Source organism: Tribolium madens, unplaced genomic scaffold (assembly GCF_015345945.1).
Source record: "Tribolium madens isolate multiple individuals breed KSU strain unplaced genomic scaffold, Tmad_KSU_1.1 Scaffold_20;HRSCAF=117;Tcas5.2_LG4, whole genome shotgun sequence".
Lineage (NCBI taxonomy): Eukaryota > Metazoa > Arthropoda > Insecta > Coleoptera > Tenebrionidae > Tribolium > Tribolium madens.
In genome coordinates, this window is record NW_025400985.1 from 11,499,182 (window position 1) to 11,525,917 (window position 26,736).

General features: G+C 34.8%; 1 protein-coding gene across 2 annotated transcripts in view; it reads right to left on the reverse strand.

The window, feature by feature from the left end:
* LOC123005990 (teneurin-a) overlaps nucleotides 1-19,955 on the reverse strand; it is a 63,186-nt gene extending 43,231 nt beyond the window's left edge. For both annotated transcript variants that reach the window (XM_044400105.1, XM_044400103.1), the window contains exons 1-2: nucleotides 19,916-19,955; nucleotides 14,641-14,725 (exon numbers count right to left, since the gene is read on the reverse strand). In XM_044400105.1, the coding sequence (XP_044256040.1) occupies nucleotides 14,641-14,725; nucleotides 19,916-19,940 (110 nt within the window). In that variant the 5' untranslated portion in view covers nucleotides 19,941-19,955. The remainder of the gene's footprint in view (nucleotides 1-14,640; nucleotides 14,726-19,915) is intronic.
* Between the last annotated feature and the right edge of the window lie 6,781 nt (nucleotides 19,956-26,736).

Sequence of the window (26,736 nt, forward strand, 5' to 3'; positions counted from 1 at the left end):
ATCAGATCAGTCCGGTGTTGTGCTCGGTTTGAGTTGAATATTTCGTGAGTTGCAGACGGGATCCGGCTATGAATTACTCTGGGTATTCCCGAAATGCATATACAAACCGTCGTTGGTGGCAAACAATCCGTAGAAAGGGGTCTACGAGGTCTAGTTAGCTCTGTATAAATATGGGAGTCAGAAGAGACGCGACCTTAAAGGGAATTAAAATACATTACATGCAAATTCCGAGGTGATATTAGAAGGCAACATAAAAAGGGTTGTCTTGGAAGCAACGGCAGAAGCCGCGTCATTAACATTCATTGTTAAATACAATATTTGCAGTACGCGCCTTCGCTTTAGAAATCGAGCTAATATTTGCTATTAATTTCACTAAAAGCCCGAATATTTCAAATTTAATTCAGGCTGAAACGCCTACTAGCCAGTTGTTCTAATAAAACTCGTCTTTAATTAATTGTCGACATTTAAATAACACTTTTACGGAAAGCATTCCTTGCCGCATAAGCGTGATTGAAATTCATGGCTTGTGGGGAGAAAAACAGCGTCTTGCACACGCTCCAGATGGCGTGTTTTCGCGGCGAGTAACTCGATACCGCCAACAAACAACCCAAACACATGTTCGAAATGCACACCATAAACAAACAGTCTCGCCAACCTAGCGGATTAAGCGAAAAAGCCGGATTAAAATTCGAAGTTGCGCTTTAATGGATGCAGGAAAACTGCAATAGGGAACAAAGACTGGATTATGGCGGGGAAGAGGAAAACTCGGCAGTTTCACCATGAGAAAATCGAACGATCACTAAACCTGGTCTAATCAAAGAACAATTTTCAGAGAGGAAAGCCTTGTTTTGGATTAATTTTCACTCGTGGGAAATTGTAATTCATAAATATGGAGATTTCGCAATTTCAAATATTCAAATTTGGGGAGGAAAAATATAAATCTAGTACTGGTTTTGGTGCCGGAGTTCTGATGCAACTGCCAGATTTGCCCGTGCACCCAAAATTAATACAATAAAAAACGTGTTCCCGTTAGAATCCGGACTTTGATAGCTGTTACAAAACTTTTCCTCTTTTGTATTTTGTCGTTTCCGGGATCGGTTTAATAACTCTCTTTATGTAAATCGTCGATTTTAACGGCCCATAATTCAGGCGTCTCCGTTAATCTTGGGAAAAGTCCGCGACTTTAAAGAGTTCCGGTCGACATATTCTCCCTTTTCCTCAATAAAACGTCCCGAATTTATGCGAAATTAAGGCTTCCCCCGATCGGACATCGATCTTTTCCCAACAAGGCTTCACCTTGATCCACCTTCAAAGAGGGAGAGAGTCTAAAGCGGCTTACGCCCGTCTCACTACTTAACATTTGAGGCTGTCCCGTGCAGATGCCGTTATCAGGACGCTTTGTTTCAGGCACTCGATGTTAATCGCGAGCCATTGTTGAGACCGCGAAGGGTGAAGAAGGCAAAAAATCGTCTCCGTATACGAAGCGAAATGAATTTTTATGGCTGGAGCGATCGTCTCTAGTTTCGGATGACTTTCACAACAACAATACTGCAATGAACGTTATCTCGGTAATCGTCCGGTCGGTTTATTTTGCTGCAATCGTATTTCACGAGTTTAATGTCTCACTAAGACTAACGGCATGCGACAAATACCAGTAATTAAAATCGGAAGTTTTCAAAGTTTTGCACTTTGGATAACACTTGTGTGGCGGTTTGATTTGCCTTTTGTGTTTCTTCAATGGTTACGAGATGGTTAATGATAAGATAAGGCAACCATGATTAAAATCTTAGATGAAATTTAGGGTCTTTGGCGCACTCGGTAGGGTTGGGACACGTGTTGATTTAATCTCCTCCAACGTACTTGCTGATCAACGGAATAATTGGGGTGAAACAAAGTAATAACAGTTTTGTCAACAATATCAGGAGATAAAAGATTCAAACATTTTGTAACTTTTTGATTGCGTTTAACTTTAAGTTAATCAAATTTGAATAAAAAATGTGGAATTGGAAAAATTATTGTTGATTATTTAGATTTAGAAGACAAAATCATAGTGATGGTTTGGTTTTTTGTTGGTTTATACAACAATATGACCAAGAATACAAACTTTCATCCCTTGTTTTATCCATTTAGGGGTGGAATTTTCAAAAATCCTAAAACAAGTGTTTTAAATTTTTTAACCGACAGACTAACTACCATTTTCTATGAATAAAACTTCAAACTTGGCGAATTTTTATACAAATTTTTATCCCCCGTTTGAACTCTTTGGGGATAAAATTTCAAAAGATCCTGAAAAAAGTGTTTTTTTATTTTTAACCGGAAACCTAAATACCAAATTTCATGGATATAACTTTAAAAAATACGGATTTTTAAACAAATTTTTACCCCTTGGGCGTGGAATATTCCAAGAGTACTGAAACACATGTTACTTCACTTTAACCGAAAGCCCAAATACGAATTTTCATGGATATAACAAAATTGACGAATTTTTATATAAACTTTCATGCCCTGTTTGAAGATGGAATTTAAAAAAATCCTGAAACACGTGTTTCTTTATTTTTAACCAAAAACTCAAATACCAAATTTTGTGGATATAACCTAAAAAAATACGGACTTTTAAACAAAATTTATAGGGATGCAATTTCCAAAAATCCTGAAACAAGTATTTCTTCAATTTTAACCTAAAGCTTAAATACGAATTTTCATCGATATAACTTTAAACCTTCAAACTCAACACCTCATTTAACCCCCTTAGGGGTTGACTTTCCAAAAATCCTTGCTTACGTTACATTCATCTGTTGTAAAAATTTCAAGTTTCCATCCCTAGTGGGTTGATAGTTCATCAGGACAAACATCTTAATATTAGAAGAAGATAGATTAGATTAGATTAGATAAAAAATGGTGAAAAATTCTATGAAAACTTTTTTCTCAATTATCGAATTTTTGAGTAAGCGCAGTAGACTTTGCATCAGCAAAAGAAAAAAATATTCAAAAGAAATAATGAAAACAACTTCTTCTCTAACAAATTTATTGATTAAAAACGAAATATAATTTTCAAGTTTCTAAAAAATATTGACTTCAATTTTAGATATTTTTTCTTATTTGCGTTTATAATACGTTTATTTCGTCTCTCAGTAGGAGTCGTTTATGGCTATCTATAAAAGCACACAGTACTTTAATGAATTTAGGATTATTTAGTTTTTGTATGCCGCTTCTGACTTGTCAGGTAACAGATTTTGCGTTGATATTTCGGCAATTTCGCGAATTTCGGGAGGAGTGCAAACTAAATTCTGTTGGCTCATATTTTGTTTATTATTATTATGTTGTAACACTATAACTAATAATTTGTAAATTTTATTTTTAATGATAGACGGCAGAAATGATTTAAAAAATCAGGTGGGCGCCGAGTGTTACCAACCGATACCAACCAACACAAAATTCTCTAGACGACAAAAATATATTTTTTTAATTAAAATAAGAAAAAAGGGGGCGTAAATTAGAAAAAATAGCATAAAATACTCGTTTTATAATGGCATTGGCGCACTCATCCCATAAAAAACTCGCCTACGGCTCGTTTTCTAACTTGTTCTTTAATATACTATTTTGCCTGTTAATAATAACAAATTCACACTATACTAATAGAAAAAGAAAATTACAAACACATATTGAAGATTTAATCAAGCATTTTATAAACAATGCAAACATTTTGGATAAACTATTTTGTGAAAAAACTGTTGCCACAATAACTTCCAAAAATTAAAAAAATCAAGTTAAGATTTTTTTAATTAAGCTTTTTTGTTTGTATAGTGCATTTGAAAATTTTAAGTATTTACAGAAAAAATGTTACAAATATTACTTCTTCTTTCGTTTCCTTTATTTTCCTGAAGCGAGTATATATTTTTGGCAAAATCTCGCTCAACCTCAAGCCCCCTCGAATCTCTGTTATTTTATCTCGTCTTGTATCGTATTCTGCGCCCATTTCCTCCCAAAACCTCTCACCCCGTGTTGTACATCTGTGCAAACAAAGGGCGTCCGGCCATTTTGCTTCAGCAATCTAAATCGAAGTAAAAAAAATCATGGCGTATAAAGTCCGTCTCTGACGTATTTTCTCCGTAGGTGGTTGAAATAGAATCCCGGATCATTAATTCCAAAGAAAATGACTTCGTTAGCGCGGTTTACATTTCATAGGACGATCAATTTTTGGCTCTGCAGGAGGTCAGAACTGGTTTTCTCTTCCCAGTGTGTGAATTTCCATTGAAAATTTTGAACTGGCTTGTCAAATGCACTCTAATTAATACGCTCAGTGTCGTTTTAATCCTTCACAAAGTAGCGCACGTGTGTCGTTTGAACGCCGGTGAGTTTTGCTTGTTGCGCGTCTGCGACGCACTTGATTGCTGTTTGCGGATCGCCCCCTGACTCAATATCTGGCCATATTTACGGCGAGAGGGATTAAACGGATGGATCGTAAAAGCGTTAATATGGGGAGGACGGGGGATGAACTCCACGTAGATGGTTAATTGTTGGCGCTTTTATAACACCGTAAAAGAAGTTTAGCTCTTCGTAACGGCGAGGGCAGGAAAATATAGCAACTAACATTTTGGCGAAAAAAAACCTATTTGCAAAAGCTTTGAAGTCAATTGCTTTCTTGATTATTATTCAAAATCACATCTGTTTGAAAGCAGATACTAAGATTATATGGCGTTAAATTATCCTCTCGAGTCATCGAGTTTTTGTTGGGGGCAAAAAGCGCCGTATTCCATTAGTTTATAGTCAGTAATTAGAGAGCGCATGGCCTGTACTTTAGCGCAGATAACTACAAGAGACGCTGTTAACAAGGGCGGTCTATCTACAGATGCTACAGTACTCGACTTAATTTGGATGTTCCATCCGCATGACGTGTAATTCTGAGAAGCCTCCTTTAATGACCTAGAGTCTCCCAAAAATACGTAATTTCAGTCGAAAATTTTTCGCCGGAGATTATCTATTAATGTAATTTATTTTGCGGTGTGCTGTTCTTAAATGAAAGCAATTTGCTCTCTCTCATTTATTAATGAAGCAAAGCAGATGGAGTTTCCGGCGCTCCGGAGTATGTTTGTGGCTTCCATGCATACAGCTCTTTGTTGGCGAAGTTTGTTCTCACGTAGCAATCAAACAAACTCCGAGTAACTTATACATTTGTTTGTCGAGCTACAACATAAAGTGTACACAGATTTCGGCGCCATGTCCCCACATAACATCACAAAAATTATTCAATTAATTACGATTAAACCGGAAAACGACTCTACAACTCTTCATCTGATCCGACTAATTAATCAACTTCCGGAATCCACACGGAAAAAATATTTTAACCTCTGTGACGTGACTGACGGCAATCTTCAAAATTAATTAGTCCGATTAAATCTCCAGACACGTTACCCTGTTTTATGCAGCCATTAAACATAAATTTCGTGTTGTGTTGGTCGCGCATTTATCATTCAAGTGTCTCAATAATTTCAACATTTTTTCCGGGTGCCAGTCGGATTTTTGACAAAATCCGGGGGATTTCGCCAATAATTGGGGATCTTTCTTTCGTCTGCGATTGATACCTCGAGTAAACAAGAGTCTCGGTGTGAAATTCAAATCAGATCACGACGCGTTGACCCCCTCAATCTAATTCCGGTGCCGATTCCGGTGGAGTGCGTCGTATTAAAACAGCGTCGTCGTCATGGTGATCGCGTGTGACGATACCCGACGTTCCGTTACCCGGCAACTCCTGTCGGAAGCTTCGACATGTGAAGACGCTGATTAAGAGACGCGAAAAATGATTGAGGAGGTTGACGCGATTTGATTACGACGACAGCGAAAAGTTTTAATTGGGAGTGTGGGCAAGGGAGAATTATTCCCCAAATTTTCGCTTGAAATGAAAAAGAAATCTAGAGTTGAGCCGGATTTAGCTCAGCCTCACCTCATTATCAAATCTGCAAAATTAACATCATTTCCAGATGATCTGAGATTTTAGACTTTAATTTCTATCTTCAATTTTTATAAAAAAAAGTATACACAGGTGCGCTAGAACTCCTCGCGTCCCAGAGAAAAATGTGAGGTAAGATACCAGGAAAATGAAAAAAATGTTAAAAAATTCTATCTATAAAAATTTTGAAGTTACGAGAGTTTAAATTTTGCACTTTGACTCTATTTATGTCTGTTGGAAAAATATATTTCCATTTTTTTGCTACAGGCTATTAGACGAGGACACAAGGAAGCTGTATCCTAAATTGTAACTTTATTTAATGTTATTTGTGGCTTTTATTTGCAAAAATTTTGTACCATTACTAAATAATTATAAAAAAAGGTCATCAGTATCATTAAATAGACATAATAAAATGTCAAATGTCAAAATTTTTTGACAGATTAAATTAAAACATTTATTTCCATGTTTCTTGTATCTTATCTTACTTGGCATTTTTCTATGGGGCGCAAGTTCTGAGACACCCTGTAGATATAGCTATCCCCACTTCTGACACTTCTTACAATATTTTTGCTGTATAAAATAGTGAAACTTTTTGATTTAAAATTTGTTAGTAGAGTTCAGTGGTAATACAGATTTTTCTTAAAAAATGCAGTTACAACGTTGTCAGTGTTACGATAGCTATAGTACGAAGTTTATGTCCCCGGATTTAAAGTTCCTATATTTCTAATACAAGAACTCTACCCGGAATGACTTTTTAAGATTTTGCTTTTGCGTCAAAACTGCAAAGAAATAACATTTTTGCTTAATTTGAAATGCGTAAATTTGTAATTAAAACTTTATTATTGTTCATTTTTCTCTTGATTTTAGACAAAGAAAAAAAATATTACAGGTCAATAGACTTTTTTATTACTGAGTCAGAATCACGATTGTACGTCAAAATAATAAAGTTTTAATTACAGATATGTTCGTGTCAGGTAAAGCAAAAAATGTGATTCTTTTGAAGTTTTGGCGTAAAGTCAATGATACATTTTTTTTACTTTTTGCAAACTCAATCCGAGAACATACTGAATTTGACTTTTTATAAAACATACACTGTGTCAATTTTAAAACTTGCAATCGCCAATTTCTGTCAACTGAAAAAGTTAACCGTTTTGGTGGTTCCTAGGGGGAACTAAAATGATATGATAAGTGACACACCTCCACCCACCCTTGAATACAGAGTGTTTCACACAACTTTATGAGGCTTGCGCCTAATGTACGCACCCAAATATACAAAAGTCACAAAACACTGGACACAAAAAAACACATTTAATTATTTAATTTTTGGAAACCCATGACAGTTGTTGTCAAACTAATCACTGTTTCGTTAATAGTCATAAACTGCAGTTTTTCAGAAACAATTATTATTTGTTCTATCAAGAGACGGCATGAATATGATTCTAATTTATCTATTTTAATCACTAACTAATTAAAAAAGTTGTAATTTTTGAAAGGATGAATAAACTAGAGAAGATAATTTAATTTTTCAAAATTTGTAATCGAGTTCGTATCGGAATATGTATTATTGATTGCATCTTACAGGCGCAGGCCTCGTAAAATTATGTGAAACACCCTGTATAAAAAAAAATAATTTAACGTCTTCGTTTTTAATAATTGGAAAAATGGCTTTACCAAATAGACTGTTGTATGACATTTTTGAAAAGCGCTTGTTATGGGCTTTCCAACGATGTATCGCAAGTAGGGCTTGAAGGGTGGGTGGAGGAGCGTCACTTACCATGCCATTTTGATTTGCAAGTTTTAAAATTGACACTCTGTATATTATTAGGTAATTAAGATATTATAAATTAAAAAACATTTATTCTCGAGAGTTTCATGATCTTTTTTGCATTTTTTAACGTTCTCAAATCCGGTATCTAATAATAATATGTCGTTTAGAAGAGCTAAAACTTGTCGTGTGATAAGGCGCGTCAAGACTGGCGTTTTAGTCGATAAAAACGTTTGATTGGCGATGAATTAATAATTTCAAAGTAAAAAGTTTTAATTGCGGCAATTCAGTCAGTCACGTGTGCCTCCGCTCCGGGTCGATAGTGGTAACACATGAACGGTCCGCCGACTTCGACAATACGCCTCATCAGCGTTATTGTCATTGTCTCATGCGTGCTGCCTCGATGATCAGCCGCCGTAATTAACTTGTTCGATTACTCCAGCGTGGGGTGCGTCCGCGGGGGCGGCACAAAGACCGTCTCAACGCATTAGAGCTTCACTCCAGGTGCCCTCAGATCAATCATCCGACAAAGACGTTTCCTGAAAAGGGGGGATTTTTCCGCATGTGGCCATCGAGATGAATCAATTTTAAAGCAATTAATCCACGGAAAGAATTTTGCCGGTCGCTTCATATCTTGTTACGGAATTTCGGGGGAGCTTTGTACAAGTTTCAGTCATTAATTGAACTTTCATGAGGTTGCTCGAAAGTGATTTTCAAGTTGGAAACTCCGGAGGGCCGGTTTTTGCGCACGAATATCGATCCGGGAATAGATTAACAATTAACCTTTTGAATTTGACTGGAGTTTTTACCGGAATAGTGATGTCTTCAAAGCACTGCTTTATCGGTGAGAATTTGATTCCCGGAGGGACGACGCGTTCTCAGCTAACGCACAATGGGACCAGACATCCATTTTGCCACTGTGACTTACACAAATATAACAATTCCGGGAAAACTTCACCGGTGATATTTTTTTACGTTGGCACATGAGAACGGATATGGAAAAAAGACGAGATGGGGTCCCGAAGGACTTCACGCCATTCCTAAATGTGTTAAAAAAGTAGACTCTTTTTTATGCACATATTTGTCATTAATAAAGAAAAACAGGTGCAGTTTTTTTCGTTTTGGATTCTCGTACTGCAAACTATATGGGGTGGATGTGGAAGGTGGCGGCGCCATTAGGCAGCAAAGAACCCGGAAATTGGAGTTAACCGAATTGCAGAGGCTCGACGGTCGAGTTACTTTACCGTTCCTCCATCGACAATATCAAATAATGAAGTTCTAATGCGGAGAGATGTGCGGGCCTTATCTTGCGCCCCCTATCGAACGTCCTGTTATCAGTCCGGTGACACGGGTAAGCTTTTATCCAACGCTGTGCTCGTGACGTCCTAAGCAGAGGACGTCCTTATAATTCTATTACTTATCTCCCTATCGTTCTTTTTTATCTATTAACCCCTGAGTTGACTTTTGTACATCTTAATTACATTATTCACTCAGCTTTTATGTCTGTGCGTCAGATATATAATAAGAATGCCATCCGTTTCTGACGTGCCCTCTTAACTAAACCCCTTAATCAAGTTTCCGGGAGTTTGGATACGAGGAAAAACCTCACCAGAGACGTGCACAGGTGGAGGGGCGCTTAAACCAAAATTCTTAATCAGACCACATGCTTATAAAATGGTCGCTTGTCTTCACGTGATCGTTAAAAAGCGGTTTTTCCTCCCTCCGGAAATTCCGGAAGTTGGAATTGATTAGGCCATAGCTTCGAACCTTTCAAGTTTAATGTAGAGATTCTCGGTTTAATAAGATTTTCATGAGGCTTAGAGACGTCTGAAAGACGAATCCCGCACTTTCGGGAGAAATGCACTGCGATGTAATCATAAAACCGGGAAGTAGGAGCGTTTACGACGACCTCGAAATTGTTATAACACAAAGAAAATGTCGAGCTGCAACGATTTAAAACTTCCTCTTAAGCTCTCACACCCAAATCAAAAACAATGTACCAAAAAACAAAGCAATATTTAAAATTTTGTAAAAACACATTTTTGGAGTGGCTCAATAGGGGTTGAACCTTGCCGCTCCTGCGTCTGGCCCAAGTCTTAATTAAACGAAACAGTAGTGCTTTTGTTTTTATAGAGCTTCGCTTCCTGATTGGATCTTTTAATAAAATCGCCTCAAGTGGAGTAAATTTCTCGGTGGCAACGGTGGAAAAAGAATAGCTCGTAAGTGGTTACAGATTAATGTCGTGCACGGTCCATTTGCGCCCTGATGATGGCGTTATCGACCGAAACACGTGTCGACGAAAAGAAATGAGCAATCGTGTGTGTCAGCGTGTGTTGGTTTTCGACCTGTTTACACGATTCCGTCGTTGTTTGGATTGCTTCGCTGTTGTTTATCACAACAGCGCTGTTTTGCAGAGTAGAAATCCGGATTCCGGAGCTACCCTTCTGTTATTATAGGCCTAATTGTAACGTCAGACGATTCCCATTTAGTCCGGAGCCGATACTGTGTGTACCAAGTTCCGGGCGGCCTTATCTACCGAAAACCATTCAACTCGCTTAATTAATACGCGGAGGACCGGATGAAACTCCAGGCTTACCTGGAAATTTCATTGTCGCGTGATTAATTCCGCGAGATTTTTCAACGGAGGGTCAGGTGGGCTCGTTCCGGGTCGCTCCGGGTGTCTTGTAAGGCGCGAATCCGGAGGGAGTCAACCGTAACGATGACATTTTTCTAAATGACTACATGAGAATACAGGGATGTATTATACAGGTCGATGCTGTTATAGCTAAGACAGCACGCGACGACCTTTATTTATTTCATGATTTTGCTCTAAATATTTATAAAGTTTCTATCCCGGGATATGGACGCAATCTCGGACAACGAAACGATTCCTATGCAATTGAAGCCAAATTGTTGGGTCCTTAAATCAATAAATAAATAAATAAATAAATCTAAAGATATGATTTTTTTCAAAAAGTTGTTTCTTATAATTTTCCAAAAATTTATTTATTTTCCTGTTTGTAAAACGAGTGATTTCCATCCTCGTGCGTTGTCCGAAAATTGTATTAACCCTTGTAGTTTATGCGTCCCGTAAATCTCCCTCGCGATACCAACAAACAAAAAAATATAATTTAAAAAGTGAGAAAATGCGCGTCCCAAAATCCGCCTCTCTTTTCAAAAAATCCAATTTTATTCACCCTCGTCCTAGTTTCGGCCCCTCGTTCCGTCGCATGATGACGCGATTTATTGCAATTTCTCTCGATTCGGTGTAATTTTTCATCGTCGAAATTGATTACGCACTGGCGCTGTTTTCGACCGGTGTAACCGCAGCTAAAACCGTGTACTTAATCAAATATTCATGGCCGCGATAGTGGCGCCCATCAATAATCATTACAAGAACACGATAGAGCATGTCGGTGTAATTCACGTGTGAGGTTAGGTATTTTTAATGGGATTTTAACATTGAAATGGACTTTGTGCGTGCTACGAGGCAGTAACGGTGGGAACGGGCCGGTGCACTGGCCAGACAATGTCGGAGGCGCCCCCTTTTTACCGCCGTAAACAAATCCCGCATTCCGGATGGGAGCACGTGGCCCCCAGGTCTCATTAAACCATGATTAAAAACAAAGGCGCCCGAAAGGGAGACACGAACGCCGGGAAAAAACAACCAGACGCAAATCCTGCACGACAAAAGATATCATCGCCATGACGGGAAATGCAACCAAGGGGGAAAAAGGGACCTAAGGAGGTGACGAACACAAGAAATTAACACGGGATTTCGGAAATGTTAGGCTCTAAAACGGCGTGCACTAAATTCTCACGCAATATCTAAATAAAGGAAACCAAGAAAACAGGAGGAAGGAGGAAATTACGTTTGATTCAAACATGAGTTTTCTTACAAAATTAATTCAAAAATTTACTTGATAATAATCAGAAAAAAAGTTACAGGATGACAAATCTGTTCTGTTTTTATTTTCAATAGGATCCTTGCTGTGAAAAATTCTGTACAATTTTTGGTTGTCACTATAACTTTTGAACTTTTTATAAATCATTTTTTAGAATCACAAAGCACAAATCGCGACCTGAGAACCAGAAGTTCCAAGTGACATTTTTATTAATTTTTAAAATAATGTATTATTATAATCTATGATTATAATCTATCCTCTCATGCCAATACATGAAATACATCATACGTGAATTGTATTAAAACTATAAAAGTTAGAGTCGGTGCTTTTTAGTTGTACTCGTAAGTGCGCTTTGCAGTTAATTGTTAGAACCAAAAAGTTCCAAGTGCTTATTTTAATGGCATCAAAAAACGATATTTCCGATAGTTGTGACAGTGATAGCTTGATTATGATGAACAACCTCTAAATGAATTAGCAAAAAAAAATAGCGGCTATTTAAGTAGGGTAATAAGCTTTATTTCAAATTCGTCATTCGTTGTAATTTATAATTCGGGTACAATATTGCTGAATAAATTCTCAAACCAAAAATTTTTTTCTTTTTAAATTAGTTCCATATAGTTCTGAGATATAAATTTAGACGATGATACTGTTCTAAAACTAGAAAATCAGAATAGCCGCAAGCGTATCCTAAAAGGTAACCAAAAAAATTAAAGAAATACGTAAGAAAAATATTTTGTCAAAATATTCAGTACATCAATAATTTCAATTTTAAGAATAAAAATGAATATCAGAATGTTTGTTTAATTCAAAAAACACTTAAAAGATTTAATTCATTCAATTCCAGTTTATTATCAAGAGTAAAAATCAGTATTTCATTTATTTCATTTCCGAGGGAATAAAGTAAAAAGTAGGTAAGTAATTATTGTTCAAAAGGGCAATAACAAATTCACAACATTTTTAATCGATACTACGTATGAAATATTTTTCCCATTTGAAAGCCATAAGGTTCTAAGTATTTGCGCAATTTAGAAAATAAATTGATATTGGATAATGAAACATATTTCCAAGGTAAAAACTCATTATAATTAGTTAAATACATACAGAAGTATATAACAGAAACATAATTTAATTAATACTCCTAAAGATTAGGGTTTTCTATATGTGCAAACATTATAAATGGTGCCCTGTAAAATTCATTAAAAGTCACTTACAACCTTTTGGTTCTCAGGTCGCGAAATACTGACAATAAAAATAAAACATGAGCAGTATTTGAAAAGTTTGATTTTTTAAACATTGCAGAGACAAATTCACGTAAATAGTCTTATAAGAGTTTCCCAGAAAAATACATCAAAATTATTTATTTTAGGTATCGAAAAACGGATAAAACTTTGGAAAGCCGACAAACTAAAAGTTTTGAATTTTTTCCTACTTGCATTTGTCTTACCCAAAAATATTATTTCTGGAAATCATGCTTTGCATCTGTTCTGAGAATTTATAGATAAAATAACTACCAGTTTTATCAATTTCTCATTTATTAATAGATTAGTTTTGACAACTGTTCTAATTAAGTAGGTCAGTTTATCAATAATTATGTTTATTTTCTTGAAAATGAGTCAAATTTATTAATTTTTCGCATTTTGGCCAGTTGGTGTTTAATTTGGCTGGGCCGTAAATCGCGATTGTCCGCAGGTTCAACAAACTTGAACTCGTGCCAGTAAATAAATTTCACACTTGGCTTAATTGAGTATCTCAGATTTTTCTTTTTGCCTTCTTTTGAAGTCCCCTCATCGTCTCTTTACCAATTAAAAAATGAAATTTCGTCGCCCATAAATCCTGATTCTAGTCACATAAATATGCGCCTGATGGCAGAAAATTTATGCTCGAAATTACGCAATCACCTCCTGGCATACAAATCCTAAACACGAATAATTTCTTATCAATTTTCCCAAGTAAATCATTTTCTATTTTAAGCTGACGGATAGTTGGGCGCTGCAACTTTGACCTCCGTCCTCATCCGAAACAAGCTCCTGTTAACACCACCGACTGATATTAATGGGAAGGCTTCTGGAGATTTTTGTAGGCACTTTATTAGCCTGTCAACGGTCGAGATAATCGTAATTTATTTTTGAATGCAACCGACAAATAATTGTCGTTTCGTTTGTAATCAGTCATTGATCTAGACGTTTTCCTTTAGTTAAATGGAAAATTTTTAAAATCGTTGCGGGTCACGCGAACTTACCACGATTACATGAATTAACCAGAAGCAGGTGCAAAGTGGAGGAGGCTCGTTACTCGCGGTTATTGAAAATTAAAACGCCTTCGCGTTTTATATTAAATGCAAAAACAAGGACACTCTGTATATTTACGTTGCGCTTTCGCTGGTTTAATTCCAAACTTGGTTTCTCTTGGTTGAAGCAATTCTGGATGAGAACATGTTGCAATTGCTCTTAATTACAAATTTGACCATCTAAAAACTTGCTAAAACTAGAACAGACATCAAAAAGTCGTCGTTAATTTTGTCGCAATCCGTTCTTAAATGAACTTTTCAAGTGCATTAAGTTTCGAGTGGCTTCGTCCTCTCCATCAGTTTTAAAACTATCATAAAGCACGTAATATTCTTAATTGATCAAGCTCATAACTCGCTTCATCCTCTAATTCCACTCATCATTTTTTTTATCAAAAAATCCCTCGTCTAAAAATAAATGAATGATTAAACATCTCACTAAGTGAAAAAGCGTCAATTAATCACATGCCGCATCTGGTCCCAATTAAAACGAAATTATTTCATTTCCGACAAGTGAAAAAAAAAAACGAATCGAGTCCAGAGAGCGACCAAAGAGGCCGCTTTCACTATTTGCGTTTCAATTCCAAAGAGCAAACAATACAACCCGTAAATAAACACGTGTCATTATAAAACATTAATGGCGCGTCCGGAGTAATGATGATTAATCATTTACACTCGACGCTACTGAATATTCATGAGGATCCGGAAAGAGGCACCGGAACAATGAAATCGGACTTACCTGTGCTGGGGGGCCGTGCTGTTGCCTGACATGGGGGACCTAGCGGGGTAGCCGGAGGTCCGGGGACTGCCGCTGAGCACGTACTCTGCAACAACACGCTTTGTCAACAAGAATCGTCGTGGACTTGCACGAACTCAAGTCAAACAACCATAGGATTAATAATATCCCGCTTGGACGATGAACAAACAATTTCATGTAAATACGCATCTGGATCGAGCTTTAATTGCATTGACGAAGACGAGAGGAAAGCTTCCAGGCGCAGAACGCACTTCGGGGACACATTCTTTACACACGAAACACAATCAGGCCAAATTCAAAAGAAATAAATCTTAGCCGGACCTGGACTTGCGTTAATATTATTTTAGAAACACAAAATTGTTATTTCCGAAAGCTCTCGTGATTTTTTATCTATACTAAAAAAAGCTTTTTTCACCAACCATGAATTATTTTTAAATATTTAACTTCATATGGAAAAAAAATGAGTAACTAATGCAAAATTGTAAGAACGTTAAAAAATTGTTTTTTTCATTTTGATAAAGATTAAACAATGTTCAGAAACAATATGTACAATTGTTCCTTTTTAATTCTTTTGTAAAACTTTGATCAATCGGTCCGAGAAAACAGTTTGATGGATCGATTTATAAATTTACAGAGCTATTGGGGGTACATTATGATGTAAAGATACCTTGAAACATTATTCTCCCCATCAATATTTGTGAATACACGGTAGATTTATTAAAACTACGAAAAAAGTACTTTTTGCTCTTGTGTTTAAATTAATGTTGAAGGTAATTTTTTTTGAAAGTGTAAAAGGATTTTCAGGAGTTTCAGTTTGTAAAACTACCCTTATATATTCTTAGCGGTGGTCAATGCTTGCTGATATATCGATGATCAAAGACAAAAAGTTTCTTTTTCATTAAAAGTCAGATATCTCAGCGAAATATTAACGTAAAAAGAAAATAAAAGAAGCATATGAAATCTTAAAGAACAGGTTAACTGGTTTATGCGTTGATTTAACTAAGAAATAAATATTCCCAAATCCGTGGACCAAAAACAAAGACAAAAAAAAAATCCAATTTCTTAGAATTTCGTGATGACCGTAGCCCAGAAAAATATTTGCCAAAAGATCGCAATAAACTAGAAACTTGAAGCTTCACAATAGTTTATTAAAATCTAGGATTTTGTTCCCTTAGTTTTTTAGAGTATAGTGTATTTCTTAAACATCTTTCTTAACCTTTTTATTTTCTCTAAAGTTAAACGCTTCAAAACTAAAAGTAAAAACATATTTTGTTATTATAAATTAATATCTCTTTATCTTCTAAACCATTCGAAATTTTTTGAACATTACACATGAAATAACATTTTTCAATTTTTGGTTAAAAAATCTTTGAATTTAAAGATTTGAGCTTGTTATCAGTTTCGCTTTTTTTCTTGAATTTTTCGAATAATTTTGATATTTAGACTCTTCCTATCGTATAAATTCTAATTACCTTGAACTTGGCGATTTAGGTTCTCCAAACGATGAATTAATTGCCTGTGTACACCTATCGCGAATAATAGAGGCAAAGGAAAACTGGAACAGTCAGTGACAGACTCAACATTAATTTTCCTGAACACACACACCCTCCCTGTTTATTGTTTTAAAGCGGCGTCGTTGTTAGTTGCGCGATTTCACCTTGGTGGTTATGTGATTTGGGCGAAATATAGTTCTGCACTAGTCGTTATATGGCTTTGTTGTGGTGTTTGCAGCATCTAGGATAATGAGAACTAGCAGTAGTAATCAAGGAGTCGACAGTGTCACGAACACAATATGCCCAATTGAAGGGGTTGCTCTCCTATATCACATATTAACATCTTCCCCTGTACACGACGGATTTAATAACGATCGACGCGACGACTGCATGCGATTCAATAGCCGAGAGGAAAACATTTCAAAATCATTTAATTTATTATTTATTGCTTTTTGGATGAGTTTTTTGTACTTTGGGCAAAATTAGGTGCAAAATCTGGCCGTAAACCATGCAATCTGTCTGTGGGGTAGTGTCAAAAGTTGTCGAAACGATCTAGACGCATCCCGTCTTCCGGAAGTCCATCACTGTCACTCCGGCGGCAAAGTAATCGCCATTAGGGATTGGCCTCGAATGCAAAACATCGACTCGTGTTCGTACGAGACTGGATAAAATCTGTAGGGAGAGTGGAGCTGTTGAGCGTTAATAAATTATCGATGCGACGAGGGTTGCGTACCGACCATTTCGCAAAGTTAAACGTCTTCGTCGGTGTCCTTGCAAATTTTCTAAATCGCCGATAAAGATGATGACGGTGGAAAAAACGGCGGTTATTATCGAAGGGCGTAAGAGCCACTAAATTCGCCCTAATAACTAAACGTCTCCTTATCACTCTTTTTTACAAGAACGACCCTCAATTAGTGTAATAAACGTTTAATTTTGAGGACAAACAGGACACGGGGTGTATTAAAGCCCATCGCCGGTATCGATCTGTTGAAAATGTAGACGGTCGTCTTTAGTGTACCGCTTGTGCGCTGTGATTCGCCCCGATAAACATTCATTACCTGCAACTCACCCCCGCGAGTCAATTTAACCCTCCTCAATTTAGATTACTGTCCGAAACCGCTTCCTTGTTCTTCAACAGTTCTTAAACCGATCAGGCGATAATTTACTCCCAGTAATTACCTCACTCCCTAGGAGAAAAGCCGAGGGCTTTTTTTAATAAAATTCGCAGATACGCACATAAAAATTCGACTAATTCGATATATCGACGGCTAACGTTTATAAACACACCCCGCCGGTTTTGTTTGATGCATCGCTCCCTTGGCTGCGAGGGGTGACTCAATTGTCAACTCGACACCATCAGGAATTATGGCGGCAATTTTTCTTATGCCGTTTCGCAACACGTTGCTAACATGTGAGTGGATTTCGCTGATTAAATTCAAATTGGCGGGGAGCTGAAATTGAATAGCTCAAATTTCGCAATTTTTAAGATTAAAATGTGAAACGCATCAATCACGGACGAGGTTGCGGGTCGCATCAGCAGATACTCTAGTTTAATGAAGGGAAGTGCACCAAAGTCGCCAAAGGTGATTTATTTCAAAAACATTCTTTAAGAAAGGTAGAAAAACGCTATTAGTATTGCATTCTGTTGTCATTCTGATCCAAAATAATAATCTTTAATGACAATATTATCCTAAAACAATAAAACAACTAAAAAAGATATTCTCTAATTGCTCTAATGTGCTTTGTAATTTTGTTTCATACAGTCAAACTGTAAAAAAATTAAAACTTATTGGCTATTTGTCTTTGCTTACATACTAATTAATAATATAATGGTAAAATAAAAAATTATAAGTACATAAAATATTCGAAATAAAACATTTGACAGTAGTAACATTAAAAAGTTACATGTTTCAGATACGATTAAAAACAGTTTTAACATTATTATATAAAAATTTTAATGTTTAACATTCTTTAAAGTATTTTTTAGAAAAATGTTGCAGATTGCAGAAAATGTAATTTAAAACTAAAACGTTGAAAGTTGTGTAGTTATCAGTAGGTATTGTAAAATTCTTAATGTTTTGTAAAATCTTTTTTCAGTGAAAATATAAAAAACGCATTTTCGTTGAACAAAGCGTTAAGGTATTAAAAAAGTACATTTTCTAACAAATAATGTAAAAAATATTTCTCAAATTAGTTCACAGAAATAAGAATTTTTGTTCTCACATTTTTCAGCTACCAAGTAGCTACAGTTTTAATTACAGTTGTCTCAAAAAAGATAAATTGTTTTGAGACAGAAATGACAGAATAACCGTCTCTTTTTGTAAATAAGATGAAATATTATACAGAGTGCCTCAAAAGCAAACCGCCATACATCAGACAGTGATAGGAAATGTTATTTTGAGCCTTAATATTTTTGATATCTTTATTTGTTAAAGAGTTACAGTCTAGCAAAGAGTAGCAACGAATTTTGTACAAGTCGTGATCAATTAAAACGATGCCAACTATGAAGCTTGGCTTCAAGTTTCATTCAATTAAAGTAAGGAAAGGCATATTGAGAAATTTTTGTTGTTATTATTGTGTTTTACTTAATTCTTAATTTTTTCCAATTATTTTTTTTATTTCATAAATAAATAAATAAATCGTTTTTGAGCTCATATTTATGTTTATGTCTAAGCAGTTTTTTTCATAAATGGCATTGTAATTTATCTTGACCAACTTGTACAAAATTTATTGTTACTCTTTGCTAAAGCTGTAAGACAAAAAAATATTTTTTTTTCGCAGAGTGACATTTTCTACCACTGGTTGACGTATGGCGGTTTGGTTTTGGGACATCCTGTATACTGCGGGAATTATAGCAAAATTTCTCTACTATTAATAAATCAAAATACTTTAAATTTTAATCATAGGTAGTTCCCTAGATATTTATTTTAACTACCCACAAGAAAGTCAAGCAATTGTTTTTCATACACTAAATTAATTCAATCATTAATTTAATTATTAAAATAAACGGTTACATTATTCAAAAAAAAGTAAAGGTACACAATACAATTTTATTTTGTTTCATTATTAAAATTAAAATTAAAATATTATTAAATTCTCAAATTAAGCCTCATTATCTATATTCTCGCTTCCCTCATTTGGTACCATCAAGCCAATTATTTATCCAAAAATAAATTGTAGTGATCAGATTACAATTTTTGCTAACGTAACTTTAGGACGTAAATTAGCCAATCCATTTTACACATGCAGTCGGTTTTAGATTACCGCCACTCAATATTTTATCGCTTACGATCGGATAAAGTTATTGTAATTGTATACAAAATAAATTATTTGTGGAAACTTGTTTATGTTTATCCACTAAATCAGCCGGAATGTAATAAACTCGCATCAAATTTTACACTAAACCAATACACAGCCACCCCAATAGCAATCTATTATTAACCATAAACAATCATTTATTCAATAAATTTAAATACAGATCCGCACTCGCCCATTAAGCAAATCTTGTGGTCACTTCAAGTATCACAAGTTTAACCTTGCTAGCCGCAAACTCTCGTTCAATCTTGTATGAAGCAAACAATACCGGTCCCATAACAACCCCCTGCGGTGCTCCCGCTCTCACGTGTTAATAATTAACCTCCCCACAATGATTTACTCTCGAGTCTCCTGATTCCGATGCTGTATTTCGGCGCATGCAGTTCGATGGGACGAAATAAAGCGTGCACGTGATCGATATATAAATGGGAGAACGACCGCCAACTCACCGATCCTGTCGATGTAGTCGACCATGGTGGCGGCGGCGGTAGAGGTCGCACCGTCTCGCGCCTTATTCCTTCTGACACTTGTTTGTTTTGAGTTGATAAGATTCACATTTGCCGGAAAGACACGCACTGGCGGACGACGGGGCGGCCGGAATGCACCGCGCGGGAGTTTCTGATATCGATTGCCCCAGTTTATAACGGGGTGAAGCGCCCTCGTTCAGTCGGCACGTAAACCTATCTGACGCCCCACGGAATACACCTTAGGTGCATCCGTCGATCAGATGCTGACAATCGACCCGATTTTTCGTTTTAAAGAAAATCACAAGAGATGTGTCACAACGAAAGACTGTTAATGTTTAAGCAAATTTGACTATCTTGAAACACATTTTTTGCTTCCTCATTCAAGTTACTGGAGAACTCTTGCTTTGATAAAAGTTAAAATTATTTGCTTAATTTGTTCAATTCATTAAGAGTTTAATTGCAGTAGTTGTCTTTGTTTAAGTGTGACGAAACGGCAAAACCAATTTTAAAGTTTAAATTTAGTATACTCACTGAAGGTTGGAACAATTTTTTTTTTTTTTTTCATCTATTGATAATAAAAGTGAACCAAATTTTTAGAGTAAATTACATATCGAGGTGCAAGGTGCTTCATTACAAGGTTAAATTTGATGACCAAGGCGCAAAGCTGGGATGAAGCAACGACCACCAAATTTGTATACTATTTGTTCACAATCATCTTCCTTAATAAAGCCATAAGTATAGATACTATATCTGGTTGTAGCCAAAAAATAATTTTTTTAAATCTTATCAAAAACTAATACAATATGTAGGATTACTCTTAGAATTTGCCTGTAGATACAAACCGTTTTGATCTAGGATATGTAAGACATTGATATTGATAACAATTTTAAAGTTATTAGCTTTGGGTACCGAAAATCTGCGAAAATTTTGACAAAAATCAATAAAATTAGATTCTTCAAAATTTAAAGTTAAAAAACAATCGATTTTCTACAGTTATCGAAAGAGTTGTATTGTAAAAATATTCGATCAACTTTTTGTCGCAAAAACGCTTAAATAATGGTATTCTAGACGTAAAATTACACGATGGACACGATGCAATAAGTTAAAATGCTCTACGATCAATAGTTTTTGAGATATTGAGACATGCATTAAATAACAGACAGCCAATACGGAATTTATTAAATTTTGAAAACATAATATATTAGTTTTCGGGTTGAAAACCTTAACTGTGATATTACATATCAATTGTTAAATAAAGTTGAAATGTCATAACTCATACTTTCCAACTTTTCACAAGCAAAGTATTTTTATAATTACTTTATAATTGCAAATAAAATGATAATGCTAAATAAATCAGATATAAAAATTAAACTAAAAGTTTGTCAGTTTAGTTTTGCTATACAGGGTGTTCGTTTTCCAAGCTCCACCATGGGGATCTCAGTTATTATAAGAGATACGAGGTCGGTTAAACTAGGGCAAAGTTGCATATTTTTATGTTAAACAATAATTTTAAAGAAAATTTAATGTGTCACTATTAGTTTTTGAATTATTGGAAAAAAATAAAAATTTGTAATTTTTGTTATAATTTTTTCAAGCGAAAACTAAAATACCTAGACGTTTTTAACTAAGACGTTTTTAAGGCACTAAATCTGCCATTGTATTTTTCAAGGCGCTCTTGATATCAGAGTTACAACACCCAATTTTTAATTTTCTTATGGACGCCATATTCGATTAATCAATTTTTGAAAAGTTTCTTTATTCCTGATTACAACCATGTATCATACGATATGATTAAATTTTACATACTGATCAAAATTTAAAAAAAGCGTTTTTTTGAAGAGTGCTTTGGAAAAAACGCCACCAATTTTAATTAACAAACTAAATTTTGACAATTTAATTGAATTTGAATCTGGAAGTCACATTTCCGTCAAATCCACCTACTTAAAAACAAAGGTTTTGAAATAGGAACAACGTGATAAATTAGAATTTACTTTTCGCAAAACAAAACAACACAAAGTTATAAAAGATGCTCGAATGCACTAGCTTCAAAATTTAGTTTGTTAGTTAAAATTGTTTTCCAAAGCATCAGCACGTAAAATTTGATCACATCGTATGTACATCGTTGTAATCAGGAACAAAAAGACTTTTCAAAAATGCAGAAATCAAATGTGGCGTCCATAAGAAAATCCAAAGTTGAGTGTTGTAACTCTGATATCAAGAGCGCCTTGGAAAATACAGTGACAGATTTAGATTCTTTGTAAAAAAGTATCTTAAGAAAGTCTTTTAGTTTTCGCTTGAAAAAATAAAAACAAAAATTACAAATTTCCGTTTTTTTCAATAATTCAAAAACTAATGATAACACATTAAATTTTCTTTCAGATTATTGTTCTGCATAAAAATGCGCAACTTTGTCCTAATTTAACCGACTTCGTATCTCTTATAATAACTGAGATCCTTTTGGTAGAGCTTGAAAAACGAACACCCTGTATTATGAAAAATTTGTTAAATATTATAATAATAAGCGTGTTGTGTTTTTGAAGTCAGAAAGAAGAGTTATGGCATATTTTTTTAATGTTTATTAAACATACAATGTAATAAATTGTATAGAAAATGTTGTATACAATAGAAGTTAGTTATTTTAGTTATTTAGGGTGGTTTGCACCAACACTAGTTAAATTTAATCTCTGATTAAGAACAATTGTAACTATGATAATGACAATGGCTACTATGGATTTAATTTGAGATTAAATTTAACTAGTGTTGGTGCAACCCACCCTTAGTTATTTTGGAGATGTCCAGAAATCAATAAAAATCTAAATATGCCCTCAGGTGAGGAAACATTAAAAATCAAATATTCTACCATTTTATTACGATATGATTTGCAATAAATTTGTATATTGCGGCGTGGTCAGTCGAGCGTAACAACAATTGTGCAGTAATTGCTGCTGCACTGTGGTGGGCAAATTGTACAAGCAATGGAAGCAGAATCTAAATTAAACTTTAACTGTTACCTAGAAAGCAAAATTAGATTCTAGGGTTTTCAGTTTGTTTAAATAAATTTTGATAAAACATAATTTCTAATTATGAATGATAATAGTATTTCTTTAATGCAAACTATTCAGGACAAGTCATACATTTCAACTAAATAAACATTTTCTGTAATTTTTTTTCTTTGACATTTAAGCTTAATATGAGGACAGTAGGTATGTTTTTGTTGGTGATTCCTTGTTCAAAGTATATGTTTTTCTAAATGTTACGTTGAGAGTCTTCAGTTTTTGTCATTGTGGCTCCAGGCAATTTCTCCAACTTCATTTTGTGCAGTAATTCCGTCTTAGAATACGTTGCAACTGCTTTAATTGCAAATCTGAACATCTAAAAACTTGCTAAAACTGTAATAGACATCTGAAAGTTTGCATCAATTTAGTGGCAATTCCTTCTTAAATGAACTTCTCAAGTACATTAAGATTTGAGACATTTGAAACCTCTTTCTCCTCTACTATCAGATTTAAAACTATTATTTGTCATAACTGACAACTGGTGAGGCTGCAATTTCTGAAACTTGACTCGTCAAACTTGCAGTCCAAATTAATTACACCAATTATTAGATAACTTGAAAAATGCAAGTCGTGCATAAAATTTAAATTTTCAGATTTAATTTTAAATAAATAATGTTGCTTTTTATAATCTGGAAACAAGAAATTTTTGTTAAAAATCGAGAATTACCTATTTAAATTGCATCATAAATAATTCTTTCAGTCTCTTTAAGATGACATAAAATTTGTTGCGCTTTTTATTCAAAATCAAATATTTATGAAGTGATGATGCAAGATTTATCATTTTTTACTGTTTTGCAACATTTTTTGATTGATTGAATCACATTTTTGTTTTTGCTTTTTATTCCCTTAAACTGAGGAACATTTTTTATTTTCTTTGTCGAATATCTCATCAAGCCGTTCCTTATGCAAATTTCTAAATGCCCCTGTTGAATAGAATTGGATTTTAATAACAATGTCTGCCCCGTAGCAAATAGAGCACCGTCCCAATAAAAGAACACCCGCCTCGTATTCTTCTAGTTCCGCCTAGGGAGATTACCAGGAACTCGTGTTGCCTATTAAGTATTGAAGATGAAAAACGACGTCCGTTCTTTCAGAGGAACAATTATCCTCGCGTCTGGTCGCACGCTAGATGCACAAAAATCCCCTAAACGATGCACGCAATTAGGACGGGATTTCGGCGGAAAAAGGTCGCTTAAACGCGAAATGACGCATAATGAACTAGGGGGCGGTCAGGTGTTGTCATGGCTGTGCACGGATTAATCCGGGCATTGGATGCATCGACATGAAAGAAAACGGCTTCATAAGGGCGGTATCGAACGTCGCGGCAAGGACATCCTGAAGGATCGATAGGTCGACGAGACGGAACGCGGACAGTTACGAAACACTCCTGCAGGACGTCTGACACGGAAGGTGCATTTAAGGAAGTGTTATTGTAAAAGGAAGGCGGATTTATCGAACGGCGGGAAATAGCGAAGCAACACATAATACAAAGGGAGGGGGAGGAAATTGCAAAAGCCGGAATTTACTCTGATATTAAAGCAATTTATGCTTGTTTTTAAAACAATATAGTTTCAGTTAGGTCTTAGCTAAAAACTAGATTTTAGGTTTAGCAAATTTCTGTCTTTCTTTGGGCACAAAAAAATAAAACTCGATTTTCCGCTTGACGCTTCAGCCGCCTCAACCCTATCCAAAGATAAATTAATTCGTCCTCTTCGTCCGTATTGTTTTCGCGCTTTTTGCTTGGATTCAGTGTGGTGTGAGTATAATTATCGCTTGGCTCCCTTCGCCCTTGCCGAAATCCGTTCAAAATATGGCAAAGCGTGTAAATACAAACACAATTAGATTAAGTGTCAGCCACCCTGCATTTATTGTTATTGTTATGGCTTCAAGTGTGAGTTTTGAACGGACGAAATTTGTCGAGGGTCCGTCCTGCACAGGACGATGATTGCATAATGCAGCATTGGAAACGTGCCATGCCGCTAATGTTATTATCCTTCCGAGGACAATAAAGATATAAAGGATTGCACGGCGATCGGATAAATTTAATCATCATATTTCACCTGGCGTCTTTAAAATTTTCGGGAATTGGGGGTAATGGTGATTTTACAGACACGGAGACTAGACAAACATGAGGGGAAGATAATGTCAGGAATATCTCAAGGGCGTTTCCATTTTTATGCGATTTTGCGACAGATGCTGCAATCGGAGAGACCAACCAACCGTGAACCCCATTGGTAAACACGCGTCGATGCAACAGTGAATGCAGCCCACATCGTTACACTAACAAGGTAATTCCATTGTGGATTTCCGGCTATTGTTAGATAAAAGAATACAGACGCAGACGGGATTATCTGCGTTTTATGATTTTTAGCGATTAACCCAAAAGCAAAAGCTCCCAAAAGAGAGCTTCCCAAGTTGATAAACATAATTTTTCGATTGTTTAGACATTCTGAAACTGTCAATAAACCTCCTATGTGATCACTGAACCAAACTCAAATTTCTTTCTGTCTTGTAATTAATTTAAATTTAATTAAATTTTTTCAAAGTATAATAATTGAGATTTACAAAACATACAAATAATGAAACAGTGTAAATTAGGAAAACAGAACACAGTGTTTGCACAAAACAACCATTTTAAATTTTATTTTAATACAAAGTAAATAAAACATTCAATTTTATTCATATATCAGCCTTGCAAAAATCAACTTTCAGAATGCTGTTGTATTTACGTAATTTATAAAATATATTTTGAACAAAAAATTTTAATCAAAATTAAGAAACTAATTTTCTAGTAGTTGCCTCATTTATGAAAAAAAAGCTTGGCAACACATTTTTTGTTGCTGTTCAAATTGTAATATTATGACTTTAAACAACTATTTGATTATATTGTTTATACAAGAATTTTTTAATTATTTTTGAATATTACGCAAAAAAATATGTAGTTATAATTATTTAATTAACGATATCATTTTCACAGTTGAGTTTACGCAAGTTAAATAACAAAAATATTTGTGAAAAACATAATTTTAATAAATGGCAACTCAAAAAAACAACTTTAAGATAAAAAATAGTAATTTTTAACAAGACAAATATTATTTGATTAATTTATTTATTGTGAAAGTGACATCGTTGTCAGTAAAATAAAACCACCAGTGTGATGAAACTTAAAAAAAAAATATTACAAGTCCAAAATCAAGAGAAAAATGTTTTTTTTTCTACTGAATCAGAATAAGTTTTATTTACAGATTTGCTCATTTCAGGTGGAGCAAAAATATGTTTTTGGTGTAAAATTAAAAATATTCTTTTTTGTAAATTCAAAAAAATTTAAAAAAACACGGCGTAAGTGCAATTCAGTTTACGAAATAAGTTTTTAGTTTTATTTCTAAATCTGTTTAAATATAAAACTAAACATTTCCAAACTGCAACATTTGACTGGAAACAAATTTGCTTAATTGCAAATAATTTTTGTGTCAGTCGGGAAAATATTAAGATTTATAATAAATTGTAGTCGATAATTTTTGGGTCATATAAAAGACAGCAATAGTAATAATTCTTAAAACGAGTTTTTTGTCTAGACTGCAATCTAGACTGCAATTTAAGTTTTATTAAAAATCGCGGTTTGAAAATCAAAAAATTTAATATACGCAAAACGACATAAAAATGGTGGATGCGCCGGGATTATTATTTAATATTAAAACTTTAATTTTTGCCAGTTTTAAAGCAGAAAAAGGAGGTAACTTAATGCTT